This window comes from Sebastes umbrosus, chromosome 4, assembly GCF_015220745.1.
Source record: "Sebastes umbrosus isolate fSebUmb1 chromosome 4, fSebUmb1.pri, whole genome shotgun sequence".
Lineage (NCBI taxonomy): Eukaryota > Metazoa > Chordata > Actinopteri > Perciformes > Sebastidae > Sebastes > Sebastes umbrosus.
This window is the reverse complement of record NC_051272.1, coordinates 6,744,032-6,767,454: the sequence shown is the minus strand read 5'-3', so window position 1 is coordinate 6,767,454 and position 23,423 is coordinate 6,744,032. Positions and strand designations below refer to the sequence as shown.

Here is a 23,423-nt window from a genome sequence, read left to right as displayed (position 1 = left end):
TTTTGACTCTTTTATTCCGACGTGAAAAACTGTCGGCATCAGAATCCATCGTTACCGCACACTTTAGACGTTTTATGTTTTTGTATATTTTAAACTATTTTTCTTCGTTGGGATGACAAAATAAAACTCGACACCGACATGAAGTCAAGCTGAACACTGCTGCTGTTACATTCCTCTGAATCTACAGGTGGGGTTTGACACTAAAGATAGATTTTGGGTGGAGTGTCACTTTTAATTAAGGCTAGCATGCCGCTGTAAAAACACTCTTCTGTCATCACATTTCAAACCGCTCTGACGTTAGATACCAACTCAAAACTAAAGTCTGTCGTCCTGTCGTTACTCAACAGCATGAATGTGAGGATGATGATGATGATGATGATGGCTGTGTTCAGGTGGCTTGCTGGTTTTAGACGTGTGGTTCTGAATGACTCAACACGTTGGCTCGATGACAGCAGTGAAGCTTGTTCCTCGTCTAACGTTGTTGTGTCATGCTCGTCTTGATTTCCTTTGTCCTCATGGCTCGCTGGCTTTCTCTGTCTTTTTCTATCCCTCCCTCATTCTCTCCATCAATCACTCTCTCTCTCTCTCTCTCTCTCTCTCTCGCTACACTTAAACAATGAGAGCCTTGTCAGCGCTGCCTCCCCTCCTTCTCCACGGCCACATGTTCATTAGGATTCAGGATCCAGCCTTATCTCCTGCATCCCGAAACCTGCGGTAGCATTTTACAGAAACTCCACAGAGCAAAACTAAAAAGAAAACAAAGTGGTGTCGGGTTGGACGACAATTAAAAAGGCTTGCTACCAGTTGAACAGGATTGTCAGCTATTTAATGGGTTTCAGGGTTTGTTGCAAATGAAATATTCACCCGCAGTGACGGGGACAGACGAGTGTTCAGATGTGATTAGGAAATGAAAGTCATTTTTAAAAAGGGGAATTGAGTACAAGTTTTTAAATGCTTCAAAGCACAAAATTAGCAAAACAATCTGCAGGTGTTGGAGCGGTTGTCCTCTTACCACTCTGAGCTTTCAAGATAGAGTGATGGTATCATATGAAACTAGGAAAACCTAAGGAATCCATTGGTCCATGTCACACTAGCTTGTCGGGAAGCATGCGCAATAACGCTACGAAGTTACACAAAATTTTGGCCAGGAAAAACTGGCATGGCCATTTTCAAAGGGGTCCTTTGACCTCCGACCTCAAGTTAAGTGAATGAAAATGGGTTCAATGGGTACCCACGAGTCCCCCCTTTACAGACATGCCCACTTTATGATAATCACATGCAGTTTGGGGCAAAAACCATGCAGTGTTTTGAATGCGGTTTAATGTGTTATTTTCGCCTATTCTAAAAACGATGTGTTTGAATATCTCTGCATACTGGGGTCCCTAAACAGTCTTGAAATACATAAATTGGGTATCACTGTAAAGCTGAGACTCTGGTGGATCCAATGAGCCCAACTGTATTCATGTGTGATGATGTTAGTCCCCATAGTAGCCATTTCATTGTAGTGAGACCATTTTTTTAAACTTGACCTCACTGTATAAAATGACCTGTGGTGACCTCTAGGATAATCATATACAGCTATAGATAGTTAGCTACTCAGCCAATCACATGGCAGCAACTCAATGCATTTAGGCATCTAGACGAGGTGAAGACGACTTGTTGAAGTTCAAACCGAGCATCAGAATGGGGAAGAAAGGGGATTTAAATGACTTTGAACGTGGCATGGTTGTTGGTGCCAGACGGGCTGGTCTGAGTATTTCAAAAGCTGCTGATTTACTGGGATTTTCACGCACAACCATCTCTAGGGTTTACAGAGAATGGTCCGAACAAGAGAACATATCCAGTGAGCGGCAGTTGTGTGGACGGAAATGCCTTGTTGATGTCAGAGGTCAGAGGAGAATGGGCAGAATGGTTCGAGATGATAGAAAGGCAACAGTAACTCAAATAACCACTCGTTACCAAGGTATGCAGAATACCATCTCTGAACGCACAACACTTCGAACCTTGAAGCAGATGGGCTACAGCAGCAGATTATTTGACCGGTAAAATGTTAAACTTGTTGTCAGCTATGGAGAAACATTATAAACACAGTTTTGAAAGTAAAATGATCAAGTGCAGAGTCAGAATAAGATTTGTAACTCGCACTCAAGACTGAATTAGTTTAATTTTTAATATAAAAGAAGAGGATAGGAATATATCAGAAATATCAGAACAACTGCCAAACAAATGACCCCAAAATATGTAAAGAGAAACAAAACGAGCACCACAATGTGATGTTTAAGTAAAGCAGGTCTGCAGCTGGTCGTTGTGATGAGTGATTGTTGGTATTTCAGGGTCACAGAGGATCACTTGTGTCAGCTCCAGCAAACCACAAAGTGCTGAGTCCTGAGCTTCAGCGTCACTGCTGCCAAATCAACAGTCTTTGGCTAAAATGTAGAATGTAGTATGCAAACAAAAGCTAAATCTACAGTATGCCGAAAAATACCCGGATGTTGTACTGATTTGGAAAAAGTCTCCAGTATGCATTGAACCAGTCTACTTCACCTACTGTATCCCACAATGCAAAGGGCTGGAGTGCTACAGGCTGCGGTTACAACAACAACAACAGCAGCCAAAAACTGCTGTTTTTTTATTACATTTTTCACTAAATTCACATCAAAAAAAATTTTGAGGCGAGAAATCAACTGAGTAGATTTTGAATATTGGCAGTTTTTACAATATTAGATAGCGAATCAAACATTTGCTCAAACATTTTCTGACAGGGCAGAGAGATACTCGATGAGACAACGTGACCCTTTTTAACATTACTCTGATATTTGTAGGGATATCATTTCACTATTTTGTTGCTGTAACTGAAAAAGCAGGTTGACTAAATTTTGTCAATCAATGTTTTATATTTAGCGTCTCCCCTTGTTGATGATCCTGTTTGTCTCACTGCACCATGAGCTGTTAGAATAAATAGTTTAAGGTGTGATGGAGCTAAACCTGTCACTATCTTATAAAGTAAACAAACATTGGTCATAAACCCCTCAAAAAAATCAATGTTGTATTTTTGGATGATACTGCAGTCGTGGTACAAGTTCGTTTTTTTGTCCAATGCTTTAAGAGCTGGTTTAGAGGCTAAAGCCTGGCCTAGCATACTGCATACTACTGAGGAACGCAGTATGTACTGTATACTACATTCCACTGTTCATCAGTAGTATGTAGTAGATGGTTTCGAATACAGCCTCTGGACTCAAGGATGAACTGATAAGAGATTGGTCACTGTGACCTCACAAAACCTGTTTTTAGCCATAACTCAAGAATTCATATTTTAATTATGACAACGTCACACAAATGTCTAATAGGATAAAATGATGAAGTGATGACATTTTTGGAAAGACATGGATGTAAACTGCAACTTGACTAGTTGGCGGAGGTGTAGAGATGGTAATTCTAGTTTCTGTTTATATTTTTGTAGTTTTTTTTTAAAGCAACTCCATTCACGTATAAAATAGGACTCCTGTTGTCCAGCCTTTTTTAGTACATGAACACACATACACAGTTTCCTTGTGTGACCGGGTGGAGTTTCCTCAGGAGTGAGAGCAGTTGAATGTACTGACCGACGCCCTCCTCGCTCTCCGCGGCCCGGTCACCTCCACTTCAATGGGTGGGTGGGATGGTTGTGTATGAGTGTGTATGGAAAAGTACGCAACAGTGTGTGTGGTGGTGGCGGTAGGGGGGGTTATTGACGTCTGTACATGACGTCATGTATGTCTTCCTGAACCTATATTTCCTTAAAGAAAGGCGTCCCTGTTAAAGAGGAGAGTGCAGTTTAACCCACCAGGAGTCGGTCATTACAAACTCACGCTGTGCAGACAAATTTAGCTTCAACCTACAGAACTTTATTTATAACTCTAGTGTAGGTCCCAAAGTTTCATAAGAGTAACCATCATGTAGCTTCAGTGAATATTCAGTATATACAATGCTTTCAGACAAGACGATTTAACGACTTAAAAGGGAAAAAGAGGGCACTGTATGTTAAGGAGTTAAATTGTGTGTTGCTGCGTCACACACAGACATAACTCGCGCAATGTCGTTGGCGGTTAAACACGTTGTACAACTTTCTTTGAATCTACCTACTGTGGTAATGTCTCCAGAGCCAGAACAAGGAACTACTGAGGTCACATTAAAGATAACAACCTTGAAGTTGCTCAAAACTTGCTGATTCTTACAGTCTCGAATGAAAAAAAGGGCAGTCGAATCATTTCTGGTTAAAAAGTTTCACCACTGACCATGAGATCGTGACAAACGTCGACAAAATCCAACCGGGGGGAAATTCACACAATGCACTGTTAAGATCTCTCTGAGGGAAAGTTTTATTGTGTAACAGATTTATCGTAAAAACGGAGGCAGGACTAAACCAGGATGTCACATGGAAAGTGCCACAATCCATTTAAAACATCATAAAGGAGTTTTTAGTGATGTCTAAACTTCTGAGAGTACCTGATTAAATAAAGGGTTACACAGCTCGTAAAGAGGACGTCTCTCAGACACATAAATCCTCTGACAGACTTTCCAAACTGTAGCCAACATTTACAGATTAAACTAGAAGATCCATCATTTAAAGACAGAATAAGAAAGTAGACATAGAAATTGTCTTATCATGATTTCTTTTTGCTTTGTAATTATTCCGGTGGCAGATGCTCAATCTAACGAATGATCATAATCATGGAAGGGTTCTCTTTAAAACAACAATCGCTGACTGACTGCTGGACTAAGGATTAAAGCCCCGTCTACACGTATACAGATATATTTGAAACCTTTGTCGTCTCCGTTTAGGGCTACATTTACACTAATACGTTTTCGTTTTAAAACGCATAACGTTTGCTACGTTTATGCTTAGCGTCTACACTACTTCGGCATTTTCGAGCCCCTGTTTGCTGAGTATTGTGGAGTTTAACGATAACGTCATTGATAACCAACTATTAATTCAGGGTCCCAGCAGGAGATATTCAATAATATATTTCAGTAGTGTAACATTTCCACAGTAGCACCAACAGGTCAATAAGGTGTTTACTTTAGCCTACCAACACACGGAGGAAGTGATGTCTGCGTTGGTGACGTTTTTTTAGGGAAGTTCCCTAAACTGACATTCCCTGAACAGGGAGAAGGGAGCAGGGAGTACGGTTTATGTAGATCGACTGTGGATCGAAACGCAGTTTAAGTAACCGGAGTTGGGAAAAATCTTCACCTTAGAAGGCGTCTTCATAAATCTTCCATTTTAGTGACCTAAAACTCCATTTGCGTATGGACAAGAGGCCAAAACGTATACATGTGGACCGGGCAGTTGGACGACTTGTGTCGAGAAAAGAAGTATATAAAACCAAAAGGTCAAAAGTTCTACAACCGTCAGGAGTCTAGTCATGACAACAGATTTCCAAACCGGTTGTCACAGCAATAGACATTCAGCAACTGCTATTTCTGGAACGTTATGACGACACACGACAAGAATTCAAACCAGCCAGCAGGAATTCTACTAGAGTTCATTCGCTGCTTATCACAATCACTCGTCACGATTCATCAATAAACAATCACCATTCATGCAGTGACCCGTTATGACATCATCATTGCGGGACTGACTGAGGCAGCTGAATGAGCCGACTCGGCGTTCAATAACTGGTTTTGTGCTGCTGTCTGAGCTCAGCAGAGCACAATGACTGATGGGACACAAAAGAGTTCGTCACCAGCACAATAAACTAATAATACTGCACGTCAATCAATGGACTTCTATAGTCTGATAACATAGTTTGTTACCAGCTTCGTCAATGAAGATCTGCTGCGTCATGAGACAACAAATAACATTTAAATAGGTTCAATTGGAACATTATTTATGCACTAGCATACTTAAAATCACATTTTACCGACAGAGGTCTGATACTTAATGTATTTGCATCTCTACAACAAAAAAAAAGAGCGCCATCCTTTTCTGCCTCAGTTGCTCAACTCTAGTGTTTTATTAGGAGAATATTATAATTAAACATGGTCACCTGTAATTCATGAAGAAGAATAACACATAGTAGAGGAGGTGGTAGCTGCTTTTTTAAGCCCGAATAGTGATTGCAGAGAATCCTCTCAGCCAAGTTTCTCTTTTTGTACTCCTGATAATGTATCATTCTCCATATAAAGAGATGAAGAGTCACAGATCGGTGACTCACTATTCCCAAAAGAAACCTCACTGACCGTTTCCTCTTATCATACAGAGAAATCAGTGGTACTTGTCAGTTATGATGTACAGAGTGTGAACCTTTTAACTCCAATTTCTGTGGCATTTATTTATGGTATTATCTGACATGTTTCAATACCTTATCCAGGATGAACTTGTTCAGGTACGGCATGTATCCCTGGGTGGAGACGGGACCCTCGTCGTCGTCTTTAAAGTGCTCCTCCAGCGCCACGGGGTCATGTGGGATCCTCATCACTGTACATAAGTTGTGGGACAGCACCTGGAATGATGGGAAACAACTTCTGTTTATCATTGATTAAATTAGCTGTAGTTAGAACTAGGGCTATACTGGCATCAAATGAAACTATAAAACCTAATGAATCCATTGATACCAACCATGTCACACTAGCTTGTAGGGAAGGAGGCGAAATAACGCAATCAATTGACAGCCCGAGTTTGAACAATTAGTTCAATAAACGGATTCATTATTTAGTTGAAAAATGCCCGTCACAATTTCCCAGAGCTCGAGTGTTCATTATTTAGGAAATGATGCAAAAGGATTTCATCTGTAAAGTTTCCTCTTCACCCAAGGACTTAAATAACTTACTAAGTAGCACTGAGATACTTGAGGAGAATAATACCAGTGTTTGTATTTGAGGAACTGATTATTTTCCAAGAAAAGGAGAAAAAGGAAGACCTTGAAAGAGAACTCTAGCGTTGTTATGTTGCAGCAGAGACTGAGATACCCTGACGTTTACTCCTTTATATGGATCAAGCTCCAAAAACACTGGATCCTACATTTCCCATAATGCTACTCAATAGCAACTTGTGTTAAACCCACCCAGCCTGGTAAATGCTCACATCAAACTCCACAGCCAACAAGTTTGTAACGTAGGTTTCCTGTTTAAAGTTTGTAGTCTTGAGCTGCATTAAACGTCAGGCTGCAACTCTTCTGGTGATTATTTTCTCTATGAATCGTTTAGTCTATAAAATATCAGAAAATACTGAGAAAAGCCCACAATCCCAGTTTCCTACAAACTAAAGTGACGTCTTCAGGAGTCTTGTTTTGTCCGACCAACAGTCTAAAACCCCAAAATATTCAGTTTATTATCGTATGAGACAAATAAAATCTGCAACGACTCACATTTGAGAAGCTGGAATCAACAATTTTGGGCATTTTTGCTTGATGAATGACTTAATAAACAAACACTCTGATTAATGTTCTGTCTCTAAACTAATTAAATGTATTGTTTAACACTAAGAGTTAGGATACAAAAAGCAAAAGGACTTAAAGAGGCAATTTCCTCACCATGAGGAGCACCACACATCTTGAAATGAAAAATGTTATAATGTCTTCTCAGTCTTCTAACAGAAAGCTTCAGGATATCTCAGCCTTTGCTTCACCGAGTACGAAACTAAACCTCCTTTTCTTCTAAAATGCAGGTTTTTATGTTAAGTACAGTATGTGTTCTTATCAAGGTTCAGTAACCTCCTCTTACTAACAGGTGTTTATACTCAGCAGTGTTTCACCTGACTGGGCAGAGTAGTTTCAGGTTGCATCGTCTGTCTTTATGGAAGGAGTATCTATCTTAAATAATACATTAAATCAGTGCTACTTCAGTAAATGGAAAGTTATTTAAAAGACAAATCTGACCCTCATTTTGGTAGATTTCCAACACATGTTAGGAAATACTTTGTCAATCAAATGTTCCGGTGAACACACATTTTTTCGTAAAGTATGGTGTCAGCACTAGAATGATGAGGGAGAAGAGGGAGTTTCACCTCTTTCAACACATAAACATGTCTTAGCTTGGTCCAGTGTTGGTGCAAAATAATCCAACTAAAAATCTGCCTTTCCTCTTTAGAGGCAGCTGACCTCAAAACGTTTGACCTTTATTGTTGATTTATTTTCTAAACTGCTGAACAATGTCTGGCTGGCACAGAGCTGGAACTATGTGGGTGTGTCATGAAGTTGTATACACGTTGAGAGTTATCCACAGGAAATTAAAAAAAAGTTTACTTTGTTTTTCACTGATACAGATACCGAATTTACTCCCGATGAACAATACATTTAACTAGTTTCCCCCCAAAAGGCCACAAAAGGTGAAAATACCTGGCATGAATACGAGTCAATGCTCCAATTAGCACGTTCCCAAACTGAGAACACTTTCTGACATGAAGGCTAATTACTGTGTAAGTACTGTACTTAAGTACAAATTTGAGGTACTTGTTCTTTACTTGAGTCACGCCACTTTATACTTCTACTCCACTGCTACATCTCAGAGGGAAATATTGTACTTTTGACAGCTTTAGTTACGTTACAACTTAACATTTTTGCACACAAAACATATCAAAATGTTCAAGTAGAGCTGAAATGATGAGTCTATTGACAGAACAATAATTTGCAACTATCTCGATAATCGTTTAGTAATTTTTCATGCAAAATATCTCATGTTTCCAGCTTCACAAATGTGACGATTTGCAGCTTTTCCTGTTAATTATTTTAATAATGTTGAGGTTGGAGTGTTGGTTGGACAAAGTGAGCATTGTGAAGGTGTCACTTTGGGTTCTGAGAACTTGTGATGAGCATTTCTCACTATTTTCAGAATTTTTACAAATCAAACAATCAATCGATTGATGGAGAAAATAATCAGATTAATCTATAATGAAAGAAATCATTAGTTGCAGTCTGATACAAAATAGTTAAAAAAAATAGCTCCACCTCAATTCACATAATCTAATGATATAATATATAACAGTCACAGTGGCCATGTTTACATAGTGTTTACACAGTTACAAAGCACTTTACAATAAAAAGATAACACATTTAAAACACAAGGATAATGAAATATAAAGCCAATAACTAACCACATAAAAACCCAGAGAATAAAACAACTAAAATGTCATAAAACATAACTATAATCACAGAAAAACAATTCTAAAAAAGTGAGTTTTAAAAAGTGATTTAATACTTTAACTACATTTTCCTGAAGTTACGCTTTCAATGCAGGACATTTACTTGTAACAGTATTTTTTATAGTACCTGTACTTGTACTGTAAAGGATCAGAGTACTTCCTCCAACACTGTTTATCCTGTCATGTTATTAGAAACCATATAAAGAAAGTTTGTACTGGCTACTTTAAGGCTTTTATTATCTCTGTTAGCATCACTTTATCACTCCTGGTGCTGTTTTGCTGCCTCCTGTGATGGTAGTTTTAACCTCAAACACAGACAAAGTAATACTCTAATGACTTCAAAACTCCTACAAACTCTTCATTTAACCTTCAGTGGTTTTACTCCAATATTCCTCATCTAATTTATACTTTTTGTTGTGTTGTTTTTTCTCTCTGGAAACAAGCTGAAGTGGCACTATTTACTTGGATCAATCAGTGTGAGGAGAAACAGGTGCGTCTCTGCTGCTGAGTGCTCAAACAGAAGCTCAGTTGTGATTTTACACCATGAAAAACAGAGATGTTTTTAAATGTAATAAACTAAAAAGATGGCAAACATTAACCCCAGTGGTGGGAGAGTTTCCTGCTCGACCAAACACCATCTCAGACTCCCACAAACACATGCGTAAAAGTAAATAAACTTACCTTCAGCTGAGATTTGGAGACTTTCCCACTTTTGTCCACATCCAGAGATGTAAACGCGTGCCATATAGACTTTAACAGTTCTTCCCTTAGAGCCATAATGCTGAGATTAAACTCCCTTCTGTTCTCTTCTTCTCTCTGTGGTTGTGTGTGCGACTCCTCTTCGCTTCCTCTCTGAGAGTCTGAGCTCTCTGTTGGACACGATGAGGAAAAGTCACATGACGCACTGCGCTGTCAGACACTCAGTGTGATTATGATGGAAGAGCTGCAGCACCTCTCAGCGAGGAAAACACACAAACACCAAGAACTAATGTGTGTTTTCATCACGTTATGGGTTTATGTAATGTCTACAAAACCTCCTGCTGAGCTGGAACTGTAGACCAGAGGTGGAATGAAACTAAGTACATTTACTAGTACTGGAGGATACTTCAATAGGCTACAGATTAGAGGTACTAGTCTTTTTTTAATGCCACTTTCTACTTCTACTCCACTGTAAAAAAGTTATAGTATAGTATGTCGAAAAGTCATAAAAAAGTCAGAGTATACTCTGTAAAAAAAAATGTTTTTAGAAAGTAATAGTATAGTATGTGAAAAAAAGTCAGTATAGTGTGTCTAAAAATGTTAAGATAAAAAAGTCATGTTATAATAGTATGTCATGAAAGAGTCTTAGTATATTATGTCAAAAAAGTTTAACAAAAATAAAAAGTCAAAGTACAGTCTGTCGAATACAATGACATTTTTCAACATACTATACTGTGACTTTTTTTCATGACATTTTTCGACATATTATACTATGACTTTTTCGCAATTAATTTTTTTGACATACTATACTATGACTTTTTTATGAAATTTTTTGACATACTGTAGTTTGACTTTTTTTCATAAAACTTTTAGACATATTATACTATGACTTTTTTTTCAAAGTACTATGACTTTTTATGATTTTTTTCGACATACTATACTAAGACTTTTTTTCATATGAAATTTTTCAACATACTATAATAAGACTTTTTTCATGACATTTTTCGACATACTATACAATGACTTTTTTTTTCATATGAATTTTTTCGACATATTATAGTATGACTTTTTTTAATGATTTTTTTTCAACATACTATGCTATGACTATTTTTCATGAAATCTTTCGACATACTATACTATGATTTTTTTCATATGAAATCTTTCGACATACTACACTATGACTTTTTTTCATATGAAATCTTTCGACATCATATATACTATGACTTCTTTCCATGAAATGTTTCGACATACTACACTATGACTTTTCGACATACTAAACTATGAAATTTTTTCATATGAAATTTTTCGACATACTATACCATGACTTAATTTTCATATGAAAATTTTCGACATACTATACTATGACTTTTTTTCATATGAAATTTTTCCACATACTATACTAAGACTTTTTTCATATAAAATTTTTCGACATACTATACTATACCTTTTTTCATGAAATTCTTCGACATATTATACTATGACTTTTTCATGAAATACTTAGACTTTACTATACTACGACTTTTTTCCCAAAGTCATAACAAAGCCATAGTATATCATGTCAAAAAAGTCCTAGTATAGTATGTCGAAAAAAATGAAAAGGTCATAGTATAGTACTTGAAAATGGCCATAGTATGCTAAGGCAAAAAAATTGTGATACAGTATAAAACATTTTTTTTTTTGCAAAAAGTCCTAGTATAGTATGTCGAAAAAAGTCAGTCATAGTATGTCGAAAAAAAAGTCACAGTATAGCATGTTGAAAAAAGTCATACGATAGTACTACACAAAAAGAATTCAAAAAAGGTCACAGTATAGTATGTCGAAAATAGTTGTAGTACAGTTTGTCATAAAAAGTCATATATATATATGTATATTATGTACAGTATGCTATAATTAAAGCGATGGTATAGTATGTCAAAAAAAGTCATAGGTCGTTTGCAGTCATTTGTGCTCATTCTAAGACAGTGTCATGAAATGCTGAACGACTTTAAAACAGCTCAGTTCGTTGTTTTTTTTTAAGAGGTTTTTTGTTTCCCTGACACAAAAGGGAGATAAATAACAGAAAAAATAAAATCAACAAAAAACCTTGGTATCGGCCAAATTGTTATTTTAAACATCGATATCAGCCCAGAATTTTTGCTATCGGTGCATCCCTATATATAATGTCAGAAAAGTCATAGTATATCAAAATTTTCATGAAAAAGACATACGAAATGTCATAGTGTAGGCTGTTTTATGTATAGTATGTAGTGTAGTAGTATAGTATTTTGAAGTCAGTAGAGTATGTCATAAAAAAAAAAAACATAGAAAGTCCTAGTATGTCAAACAAATGTCATTGTATAATATGACCGGTTTTATGACAGTACGCCAGAGAAAATGTCTTTAAAAGTCACAGCATAGTAAATCGTAAAAAGTGTTATACTATACTATGGCATTTTTGCCATTGGCGTGCAAGCTGCACTTTGAGGAACTATGCAGTACATGTATATAGAAAGCATTAAAACACTGAAAGTGCCTTTACCCAGATCACTTGAAGGCAAAACTGTGAGGAAACCAGTTTCAAAGTGAGGCTTTAGATGTGTGACCGTATTGTATTGACTCAACTTCAGTTCTTTATATACTGTAATCTGGTGGATTTCCAGTGCTTGTGAAAGTAAGATCCTTCAACACATAATCACAGCGTGAACACAACATTAAGTGTAGATGGTGAGAATTTATTAAAAGAACATATGTACAAGGTTACAACAACAGATTTGTTTTGTGTTAAGAGGTTACAAGAACAAAAAAATGACTTCTAAACAATAATTTGAAGATGAATGTTGTAGGAAAGAAATAATCGAACACATGAGAACCTAAAAGAACAGGACAATGATTGTGCTAATGCTACAGGCAGGGTTGGCAGCACCAATCAACAGGGGAAATTAAAACACTATGGATCAGTTCTAACCTCACAGATAAGTCAGCTCACTGGTTGTGGTACTTCAAAACAAAACGGATGATTTTTTTTCCACAAATGGCATGATCCATTCTCCATCCGACCAGAAGATTAAACATTAAATGGTGGGGAAACGGACTCCTGCCACTTGAAAATAAGAGCCTCTAGAACGATCCAACCTGAACTGGGCCAAACCCCGATACACACAAAACATCAATAGCAGCAGGTTTTTTCTTTTTTTTCTCTTTAAAAAAAATGTGGCTGGTGTTGCCTCCAAAGTGCTCCATACAAACACACAAATCGTCAGTTCTCAGACCCTCTGGTACCCAGCATCAGGCATTTGACAGGCAGTAAGGTGCGCATGGCAAGTACATTCACTCTGAAGAGAGCTTCACTGCGGCTTCGATCCGCAGCCAACGGGCTTCGGCTTTGTCGAAGCGAAGTGCAAGGACAGAAACGGAGAGAGAGCCTGACGTCTATGCAAAACTTAAGGAATGACCGAGTGTAAAAAGGTAAAGTAAACTACCTTTCAGGAATGAAAGTTTATTTTCCAAAGTAGAAATCCATCGGGAAAAAGGGCTGAACTATGTTGGCAATGAGAGTCTATCGAGATGAGTTCAAGTTCAACATCTTCCACCACGACAGACATGGTGCTCCTCGTAAAGAAAAACTAAAAGAGACTGATCCATCTGAACGGGTTTTGATTTAAAAAGGTCCATGAGCCTTCGTGTTTCACTTCCTGTCAGAGCGGATGACAGTGTCAGTAAATGGTGAGACTGACGGACCGGTTCATCTTCTTGCCGATGAGTCTGGTGGTTCTGGGGTTTGACTGGACTGTGGAGCGGGTCAGGACCCTGTCGGTGGTCAAAACCTTCTCCTCTGCCGCAGCTCGAGCCTGCTGGGCCTTCTTCAGCTCCCTGAGGAAGATAAAGGGGTATTCATGAGAACCAGAAAGCTAGAGTCAGTTTCTTTGACTGCATTAGGGCTGCAACTAATGATTATTTTCATTATAGATTAATCAGTTTATTATTTTCTCAATAATTGTTGTGTCAATAGAAAGTCAGAAACTAATGGAAACATCACAGTTTCCCAAAGTAATTAAGATTTCATCACAAAACTTTTTGTCCAACCCCTTTCGCCATGTAAGGAATGTCTATCTAAGACACTGGGTCTGACCCACTAATGAGCAACAATGGGTTCAATGTTTTTTTCGTTGTTGTTGAATACTTACTTCTGGAGCAGTGCGTTCTTGAACTTCTCTGCGTTGAGCTCGACTCGGAGCTGGTCGGCACTCATTCTGGCAGCAGTGAGGAGCACCGGGTGTTTGATGAGCTCAGACGTTGATGGCCGTCTGCTCGGATCAGGGTGCATCATCAGCTGAAAGACCAGAAAAGAAATATAAGATTAAGTAAAAAAAGGAAAAGCTGCTTAACAAGGATGTGATAAGAAATTAGGACCGTCTTCGACCAAAGAAATTCTTAGTCGACTAATGCTCATACATTTTGCCGACTAATTGATTAGTTGATTTAATCGACAGATCTGTAAAACTGAGTTTCTCCACAAAGAATCACACAAAAGCACCACTTTAAATCTTGAGTTAACCAGACGTGCTCATGTGTTTCTGAGAAATAAGTCATTCAGCATGAAAAAGCATAAAAAATGACTAATCGACTAAAGAAATCTTGGTCGAATAAGACCAAAATGACCGATGAATCGACTAAGATTAAGTAAAAAGATTAATAGTTTCTTAAAAATCAATTTAATAGCTATTTATTAGCTAAATTTAGTTAAAATAAATTATATTAAGTAACAATTTTATAGCAGAGACAAGCAATAAATGAAAGTTAGCTATAGATCCTTTGATCAAAACAGGATTTATTTGCCTGAAAAAAAACTTTTCTTTAAGGCCTTCATCTAAAACAATCTACAAGAATGATCAACATGCAGACATACTGACAGGAGGCAAAACAAGGCACTCAAAATGACAACACTAGTCCTCACATAGCTGCTTTTATTCAATAGAAACAATAAGATAGAATAAGTATATAGTGTTGATTGTTACCTTGAGAAGACTGAGAAACTCTGGAGAAAGCACTTGAGGGATGGCAGGGAGTTTGCCCTGTCGGATCTCATGCCATTTGTCTCCGTTGGTGGGAAGAGGCTCGATCCCCGAGGCGCTGACGATAGTCAGAGCCAGAGCAAAGATGTCTGCCTTCGTCAACTTACTGTAGTCCTACAAAAGAAAATCAGACCAATAAAAGGAGAAAACACCTTTGTGAAGCTCTAATTATTCAAATGTAAAAGCAGTTTTTAAAGTTAAGATAACAAACCTCCTGTAAAACTTCATTGGCCAGGTATCGGCTGTCACCTTCCTCCACTTGTGGATTGTTCACTCGTGTCACATGACCGAGATCACCTGGAGGGAGAACACGTACAGAACAGATTAAAGTCATGACCATATTTACAGCAAGTAAACTTTGAAAATATCAGTAAAAAGGAACAACGCAACAAGAAGACGAGGTGGAAGCGGCTTACCTATTTTGTAGACGACGTTGGTGGTCAGCGCTTCGTCGTCATCACATTCATCACAGCTGGATGTAGACTTTCGGGAAATAAAGATGTTGCCTAGGACAAAGACATTCAAATTTCCATTAGTTACTGACCAGTAAATGTTCATGTTAAGACTCTATATTTGTGTCTTTTATACAACAGGAGCTAGAGTTGCTCTCGAAAGCGTTCAGGGTTTACGTTAACCGGTATTACGTGTAGTTGTCCGGCAGATTAAATGATCAACGGCCAAAATGCCTGTTGGAAAATATGCAAAATAAATATATAAATAACTTAATAGCATATTCAACAGCCTAATATTGTAAGATATGTTGCCGAGACAACTTAAATATATAAACTTATACTATACAAAAGTTTAAACGCCTCCGCTCTGCTGTGCTTCTAATCCAATACACTCGCTGTGAGTGTATGCGTGCTTGAGAGAGGGAAAGAGAAAGTGGACTGCACGCAATGTTTTGGTAAGGTATTAATAATAATTTGAACGTCAATGTTATGAATGAAGCTTCAAACTATCCGGTAGGCTACAGCCCTGCAAGCCGCACAATACTAGTTTGAATTTGACAAACTTGGAAATCGGACCGACCAGCCTATTATTTTATTTTTTAGACTGCTTCTTCTTTAAACTTATTTTCAAGTTATGTCAAATATATGCTATCATATGGCTATTTAAACATATGTCCATACTGGCCGTCAAAATAAAGACTAAAGCATAAACCCTGAAAGTGTTAACTGTATAATTTCTTCTGTCAGTGGCAGTATATAAAGTCCAAAATTCTATACATACACAACTACAATTATCACTACTACAATTAGTATAATTTTTACATCCCAAAGTACTCACTTGGCTTGATGTCCATGTGCACCAGAGACGTAGAGTGGATGTACTTGAGTCCTCGAGTGACTTGCAGCAGCAGATCTTTCAGCTCCAGCTCAGTCAGGTAACTGAGTCGCCTGTAGTTCTCTGAGATGACGTCTGATAGCGTGCCGCCGTTGCAGTACTCGTTCTGGATGAGCATGTGGTCGTCCTCGGCCCAGGCTGAGTAGTAACGCACCACGTGGGGATGTTGGCCCAGCACGGCATGGGCATACACCTCCCGTAGGGCGTTCTGTCTGTGGAGGAGGGGAACAGACCGTTTTAATTAAGACACGTCTGGGGTAAGCTTTGTAGTTAAAATGAAGGAGAAAATGGTGCCTTAAGTCTTTCCACGAAACAGCTTTTATCGACTTGTATGTTTAATTATGCAATGGAGCACTTGGGTGCATTATACTGCATGTACTCTATAATATTGATTATTGAGGGGAAATTTTCATTAAAAATCGGCATGTCCACCACTTTGAAAAGTGTGACCTTTATTACAAAAATGACTAGTAGCACAATGTTCAACTGGTGGTAGTTTTAATGCATTAAATATCATCTTTAGACAATTTTAAGGTTTAGAGTAGACACTTTGGATGCTGGACTTCAGGTAAAGAGTCCCCATAATAAGACATTATCTTCTGTAAGAGCTTCTCAGATTGTTATAAAGTCAACTTACTCGTCTACTGATCCTGCCAGAGGTTTCTTTGATCGCTTGATGGCATAGATGCAGCCATCGAGTCTTTTCACACACTTGAACACAGCACCAAACTCTCCACAGCCGATCTTCTCCAGCTCGAGGAACTCGGAGGTGTACCTGGACATCATGTTGCTTTCCATCATGGTGATCCTCTGAGGGCAGAAGAACAATTTTATTATCAACATGTACATATCAGTTGCTTCACAGACATTTAGAAAGACCACTGAAACCAAGAGGTTTCCTCAGCTAATTGATTTTAATCAATCTACATATAAAAAGGTACATAGTGTAGTGATTTTGCTAATACATTTTGCACTTACAACTATTTGTGTAATATCTCTACTGACTCTCTGTGTAGTCTTTTTTAAAAATATGACATTATGGTTCAATGACATTTGTTACGATGTTTAAAGTGCTATATACGATATCCAGAGCATTAATAAAGCAGCAAACAACTATTTGCTATGTAAAGATAAAGAGCAGTAATGTCTAACTGAGCAGAGAAAGTCGTTCTCCCTGTGTGTGTCGTAATCCGAGTTTCTCTGTACTTTGTCGACATAGCTGGTCCGGCTGCGTTCTGTCAGGGCATATTCCTGCATGTTTGTGTCCCCACTGGCTAGCACATGGTCGCTGCTCTATACGATGATTACAGCTGATAAAGCCATCACGACCCACGACATTGTTGCAGAAGCGTAGCGCCCACCCTTCAGTCCACTATAAATATACTCTTTATATTGTTTTCCATTCCATGTGAGGGTTTTCTGCTTTTCTCTCTTCTATAGTGTAGTAAATCGAATATGTTTGAGTTTTGGATTGGTGGTTGGACAAAAACAAGAATTTTAAAACGCTCTGGGATTTATTATTTTTTGTACTATTTTCGGGCCTTTTATAGGCTTATGATCAATCGACTAAGCGATAAAAACACCAACAGAATTATCAATAATGCAAATGTCATTAGTTACAGCTCTAAAACAAAGTTGAAACTGCAAAACATAACAAGTTTCTACTGAAGAGAAATAAATGAACTGTATTCCTAACTGTATATGTGCGTATCACTATACGTAATTAATGCAAATCACATTTAATTACCTTAGATGGTGGCAAAGCTTCCTCCTCTCCCTCACCGTCACTTGCCTCCATGTCTTCTCCACAAGAGCTGAAAGATAACAGACAAAAGAGGGTGTTGGTTAGCATTCTGTACAGCAGAGGGCAGCACTGGAGGCTTCACAAGCACATGGCCCAGTTAACCAGTAACCATAAGGTTTTGATTCCCAGCCAAACCCCCTGGCCTTAGTCAACGGCTTTAACGTATCTGGGTTATTACAACAATGAGTTTGATCTGTGTTCAAGATAACGGTTGAACTTGTGAACAGGTTTTGCATTTCCGTAATAACAAAGATGAAAAGTTATTGTACACCAACTGACCAGGAAGTTTGTAACCAAAATATTGACTACAGCTTGTCAACTCCCCCCCCAGCTATTTTGGAAAAGCTTTACAATCTGCAGGTCTTTTAGATTTGGGGATTTATCCCTCTCAAAAGAACAAAGGGGTACTTCTAACAAGACAGAAAAACTTACTCATTCCAGTGTGCTCGCTTCCTGTTTCTCTGCTGTGTGGCAGACTGGATGAGGATTGAGTCAGGGGTGAAGGGGTTAAAGTTGACCAGAGGGGTCTGCTGTCTCTTGATGCTGTCTGTGATTGACTTTCCTGAAGGCTCCACATTCTTGAACAGGGCAACTCTCCTGCTGGAGGATCCCGAGCCAGAGCTCCTGGCTTTGGACAGCAAACTCTGAGGGGAACAAAAAAAAGACAGATTTAGTGCTTTGTTAATTACATGAAAGCCACAGCAGCACAGAGAAAAGAGTACAGATTTAAAAAAGGCAGACTATCTACTTTATAAAATAGTGTGATTCCAAACAAAACCTGGTTAATAAACCATATATGGTTGGTAGTTCTGAAATAAAGTATTGTGGAATATATTAAACTGGGTGTTTAAAAGGAAGTGCAGTGTAATCTGTAAAAGAAAAAACATGCCCAGACATACAACTTCATATCATCTGGCTGGCTGACTACAGTGGGAGCATTATGTAAGAGTACAGTTGTACATGAAGTGGGTCACTGTGGTCAACTGACACAGCAAAACTATCCTCTGGAATTCAAAAATCTGACCTGATTTGTTTGTTTTAGCTTGTTTTTCGTTGATTTTCTTTCCAATTCAACACATGACAAGGTGCAAAAAAGGACGGTCTGCAGGACAGATAATAATGCACTAAAACAGTGCACTTTCATAGACTAAGCTACTGGAGTTACCCTGCACTATACTCATTTTTAACAGTCTCTTCTGCACTATATTCACTTTTTTAATAGTCGTGTATCACCACTGTTACTCTGCAGTATATTCAGTTTTAACAGTTTTCTTCATCTCCTTGTATTTTTATATCTTGTATATTTTTTTTGTACTTTGCACTACTAACTTTTTTCTGCCTTTTTACTAACATGTTTTGCACTATGGAACTGTGATGCTGGAAACTTGAATTTCCCTCTGGATCAATAAAGTTACTATCTATCTATCTATCTATCTATCTATCTATCTATCTATCTATCTATCTATCTAAACATTTATCAGCTTAATATGTGAGCTTGCAAAAAAAACACTTCCACACAACATTTTACAGTGTAATTGTGTTTTCTAAATGTCTCAACCATATGTTGCACATTTATTTGGCTGCTTTTGCATCTTGTCATGTGTTGAATTGGAAAGAAAATCAACGAAAAACAAGTGTTGACAATTTATTTTTCTTATGCTTTTCATTGTATGTAAATACTACTTGTTTCTGACTGTCAACTTGTTGGTATGATCAGTCTCTTTTTCTTTATTTTTTGTATTCTACATGTTCGAAATACATTTTGAAATTAAATGAAATTTACGTTTTATATCAACAAAATACTAACCTTTGGTGTGTGCGTTGTGTCAAAAAGTCTGAGTTTTCTGAAGGTTTTATGTGGAGGTGCAGGGTAACTCCAGTAGCTTAGTCTATGAAAGTGCACTGTTTTAGTGCATTATTATCTGTCCTGCAGACCATCCTATTTTGCATCTTGTCATGTGTTGAATTGGAAAGAAAATCAACGAAAAACAAGCTAAAACAAACAAATCAGGTCAGGTTTTTGAATTCCAGAGGATATTTTTGCTGTGTCACTTAACCACAGTGACCCACTTCATGTACAAATGTACTCTTACAAAATGCTCCCTCTGTAGTCAGCCAGCCAGATGATTTGAAGTTGTTGTTTTTACAGATTTCACTGCACTTCACCCAGTTTAATATATTCCACAATACTTTAATTCAGAACTACCAACCATATATTGTTTATTAACCAGGTTTTGTTTGGAATCACACTATTTTATAAGCACTAAATTTGCACTATTTTTATTTTATTTGTGTGTGGTGTCAAAAAAATAAATAAACTACACTGTAAAACGGTGTGTGGAAGTGTTTTTTTGCAAGCTGATAAACGTCTAAATGTGTCCCATGAAAACATGCATGTAAATTATGCCAATAATCTCTATTTATATCAACAAAATACTAACCTTTGGTGTGTGTGGTGTGTCAAAGATTCTGAGTTTTCTGAAGGTTTTATATATAATCCTACTTGTTTCTGACTGTGCACTTGTTGGTATGATCATTCTTTTTCTTTATTTTTTAAAAATATAAAGAAATATTATTTCTTTATATTTTTAATCTTAATCTTGTCTCTAGGTGGAGGCTTCAGATTAGCCCAGTGTTTTTTGTTTTTTTTGCCTATTCCTGCACTTTATATTATTCATTTATTTTTGTCTTAAAATGTGCAAAACAATTAAAAATACGTTATATATCAACAAATACAAAATATATAAGAAAATAACTAAATGACACTGTTAAATGTTGTGTGGAAGTGTTTTGTTTTTGCAAGCTGATAAACGTTTAAATGTGTCCCATGAAAACATGCATGTAAATTATGCCAATGATCTCTAATAAACAGTGTTTTATATGAACAAAACACCAACCTTTGGTGTGTGTGGAGTGTCAAATAGTCTGAGTTTCCTGAAGGTTTTGTGTGGAGGTGTGTCGGGGCAGTCTGGGATCGGTGAACTGGATGCTTCTCCGTCGTCCTGCATGTAGGATCTCTCCGGTGACCCCCCAACTCCTCCGTACAACCGAGAAGCCTTCCTCGGTGACGGTGAGCATGTGTTGAAGATCACGCTGCTGCTCGGTGACCGCAGGAGAGACGACGGAGACCCGAAGCTCTCCTCGTCCCACAGCTCCACGTCGGACTGATTCAACGGGCTGCTGCTGCCTCCTCCGTCTCCATCCAGCAGCAGCTTGTCCACGGTGTCTCGTCTCTCTGGCATCGGGGAGTCCATCTCCGTGAAGCCGGACTCTCCTCCGGTGCTGTTGTTAACGTCCTCTATGGGCTCATCCTCTCCGTCGCTGGATGTGAACTGGAGCTTCTGTCGGATCGGTGGAGCTTTAGAAGACGCAGGTCCGTGTCGGTGGCGACTGTAGCTCGACATTTTTCAGGATTTAAACCCTGCTCTCGTCGACGAAATCACACGGTTGGACACCACTACTGTTGTAGTAGCGTTACTTACAATAAAAACACACTTTTTACTACCTTAAATGAAAGGTATCGTGTCCGAAAACTGTCCCAAAATGTCGCTTAAAGGTCCGTTAACATGTAACTGCAACACGCCCATCCAGAGCGGAGAGAAATGGCGTCAACGTCGATGAAACGGTGTTATAACTACAATAAAACACAATATCCTCGGTCCAGTTGAGCTCCAGTATCCGTCACTAGCTTCTTAATAAGTCGCAGACGCTAGAAAACGCGTGTTTCCGTGTTAAAATCACACAAAAAACACACCAATGTTTACAAAAAAAGTTTTGAATGAGTCAACTACTAACTGAAGATTCTTCCTATCACGCGCGTGGCAAAAGAAGGACTTCCCGCGACCGTTGGTCAGGTGGCTCCGCGCGCAGCCAATCAGAGGGAGGCTCGGATTTTTTGAAAGATGGGCGTTCTAGAATGGAGTTTTGAGGGGTGGGGGAAGTGGGAGGCGTTACGTCATCCGAGGCAACAGAGTGCGATCTGGCGCGAACCGCCTTTCATCATACAATACAATTAATTACATCAAGTCTGAGAGACAATAGGTCCATTATTGAGGCGGTATGATCAATGAAGCCGCAATACATGAGTAGATTAAAGGTCAAATCTGAATATAGACCACTTTCTGTTCAGTTATACAACACACAATACATATAAAACTATTATTCTATAGTAATAAAACACCATGGTGCATAGTATCTAAGTACATTTACTCAAGTACTGTACTTAAGTACAATTTTGAGGTAATTTTACTTTACCTGAGTATTTAATTTTATGCCATTCTACTCTACTAAATTTCAGAGGGAAATGTAAATATAAATACATAATATGTGTTTACTTAATAGAGTATGTTATATTGATATTAATTTCAATTGAGTATGTTTATATTGAAATACTTTATGGGTAGAATGGTGCCTTTCAGATAGTTTTATCATATTGCAATATTATTACTGATTCTTTAACTTGCATTTTAATGTTACAACTGGTGGAGGTGGAGCACATTTTCATTACTTTTTACACTGATGGATAGTTTAATCTATAGTGCAGTGTCATATTTTATAATTCCATATGTATTTTGTTTATAAAACCTTCATCTGTAAAGTATCTAGTAACTCCAGCTGTCATATAAATATACTCAATTGAAATTAATATCAATATAACATACTCTATTAAGTAAACACACCATTTAAATTCTTATTTAAGATAAGTATTGTTAGAGAAATTTACTTAATTGCCTCATTATGCAGAAAGGCCCCCTTGAGAGTGTTACTTATTGTATTATATATGATATATATTACTAACAAAGTATAATTGTAAATTTGTAGCTGGTTGAGATTGAGCTAATTTTGGCCACTTTATATATTGTTGGTTACTGTAACCTTTACTATTCTTAGTCTGCAAACAAACTAATAAATAAAGCCGTCAAATGACTGTAATGGAGTAAAAAGTAGAATATTTGCCTAGGTGAACTAGGAGCTATGAAGCATAATAAGAAAACTCGTGTTAAAGTGCAAGTACCTCAGGATTGTACTGAATTACAATAGTTGAATACATGTACTTACTTCATTTCAATCACTGCTTAAGTCTAAGGGGGGCTTTAAAACATAAACTTTCCAATTCATGGTGGAAAATTCCCAAATTGCAGAAACACCCGTGTGAATATGGGCCTTGAACATTGTCTCTTATCAGTGGTTTATGATAAGGCTGACAGCTGATAACACCTCTGCTCTATGTGTCATCTACATCTGTAAGGTTATACTAAGGTCGTGTTTTCACAATATCTATTACATGCATTCTTATATAATTTTTCTTTTTTTGTCTCAACTAAGTTCTACAACAAATGTTGCACACCTTAATATTAATCCATTTTCATAAATTACATTTTATGTAACCCTTAATTGAATT

The 23,423-nt window shown here is 37.8% G+C and overlaps 2 protein-coding genes across 2 annotated transcripts in view; both read right to left on the bottom strand.

Annotated features, from left to right (window-relative positions):
* The window catches only part of swap70b (switching B cell complex subunit SWAP70b), a 37,254-nt gene extending 27,228 nt beyond the window's left edge, over window positions 1–10,026 (bottom strand). The window contains exons 1-2 of the mRNA XM_037766546.1: window positions 9,803–10,026; window positions 6,345–6,485 (exon numbers count right to left, since the gene is read on the bottom strand). Coding sequence (XP_037622474.1) covers window positions 6,345–6,485; window positions 9,803–9,898 — 237 coding nt within the window. The 5' untranslated portion in view covers window positions 9,899–10,026. The remainder of the gene's footprint in view (window positions 1–6,344; window positions 6,486–9,802) is intronic.
* A 2,484-nt stretch (window positions 10,027–12,510) lies between these two features.
* wee1 (WEE1 G2 checkpoint kinase) lies at window positions 12,511–21,875 on the bottom strand. Its single transcript, XM_037766544.1, has 10 exons — window positions 20,920–21,875; window positions 18,455–18,666; window positions 17,966–18,032; window positions 16,856–17,028; window positions 16,162–16,430; window positions 15,288–15,377; window positions 15,083–15,168; window positions 14,815–14,985; window positions 13,984–14,129; window positions 12,511–13,669 (listed from the first exon to the last, which is right to left on the bottom strand). Exons 1-10 carry the CDS (start codon window positions 21,424–21,426, stop codon window positions 13,513–13,515), a joined length of 1,878 nt encoding a protein of 625 aa, XP_037622472.1. The 5' UTR covers window positions 21,427–21,875; the 3' UTR covers window positions 12,511–13,512.
* Between the last annotated feature and the right edge of the window lie 1,548 nt (window positions 21,876–23,423).

Bases quoted from the DNA above. Each gene is read 5' to 3' on its own strand.
- wee1 (XM_037766544.1), bottom strand. From the start codon at position 21,426: ATGTCGAGCTACAGTCGCCACCGACACGGACCTGCGTCTTCTAAAGCT. The intron at 15,378-16,161 runs GTGAGTACTTTG...TCTTTGTCCTAG, and splicing joins GCACATGGACATCAAGCCAA to GCAACATCTTTATTTCCCGA. The intron at 14,986-15,082 runs GTTTGTTATCTT...TTTCTTTTGTAG, and splicing joins CCAATGAAGTTTTACAGGAG to GACTACAGTAAGTTGACGAA.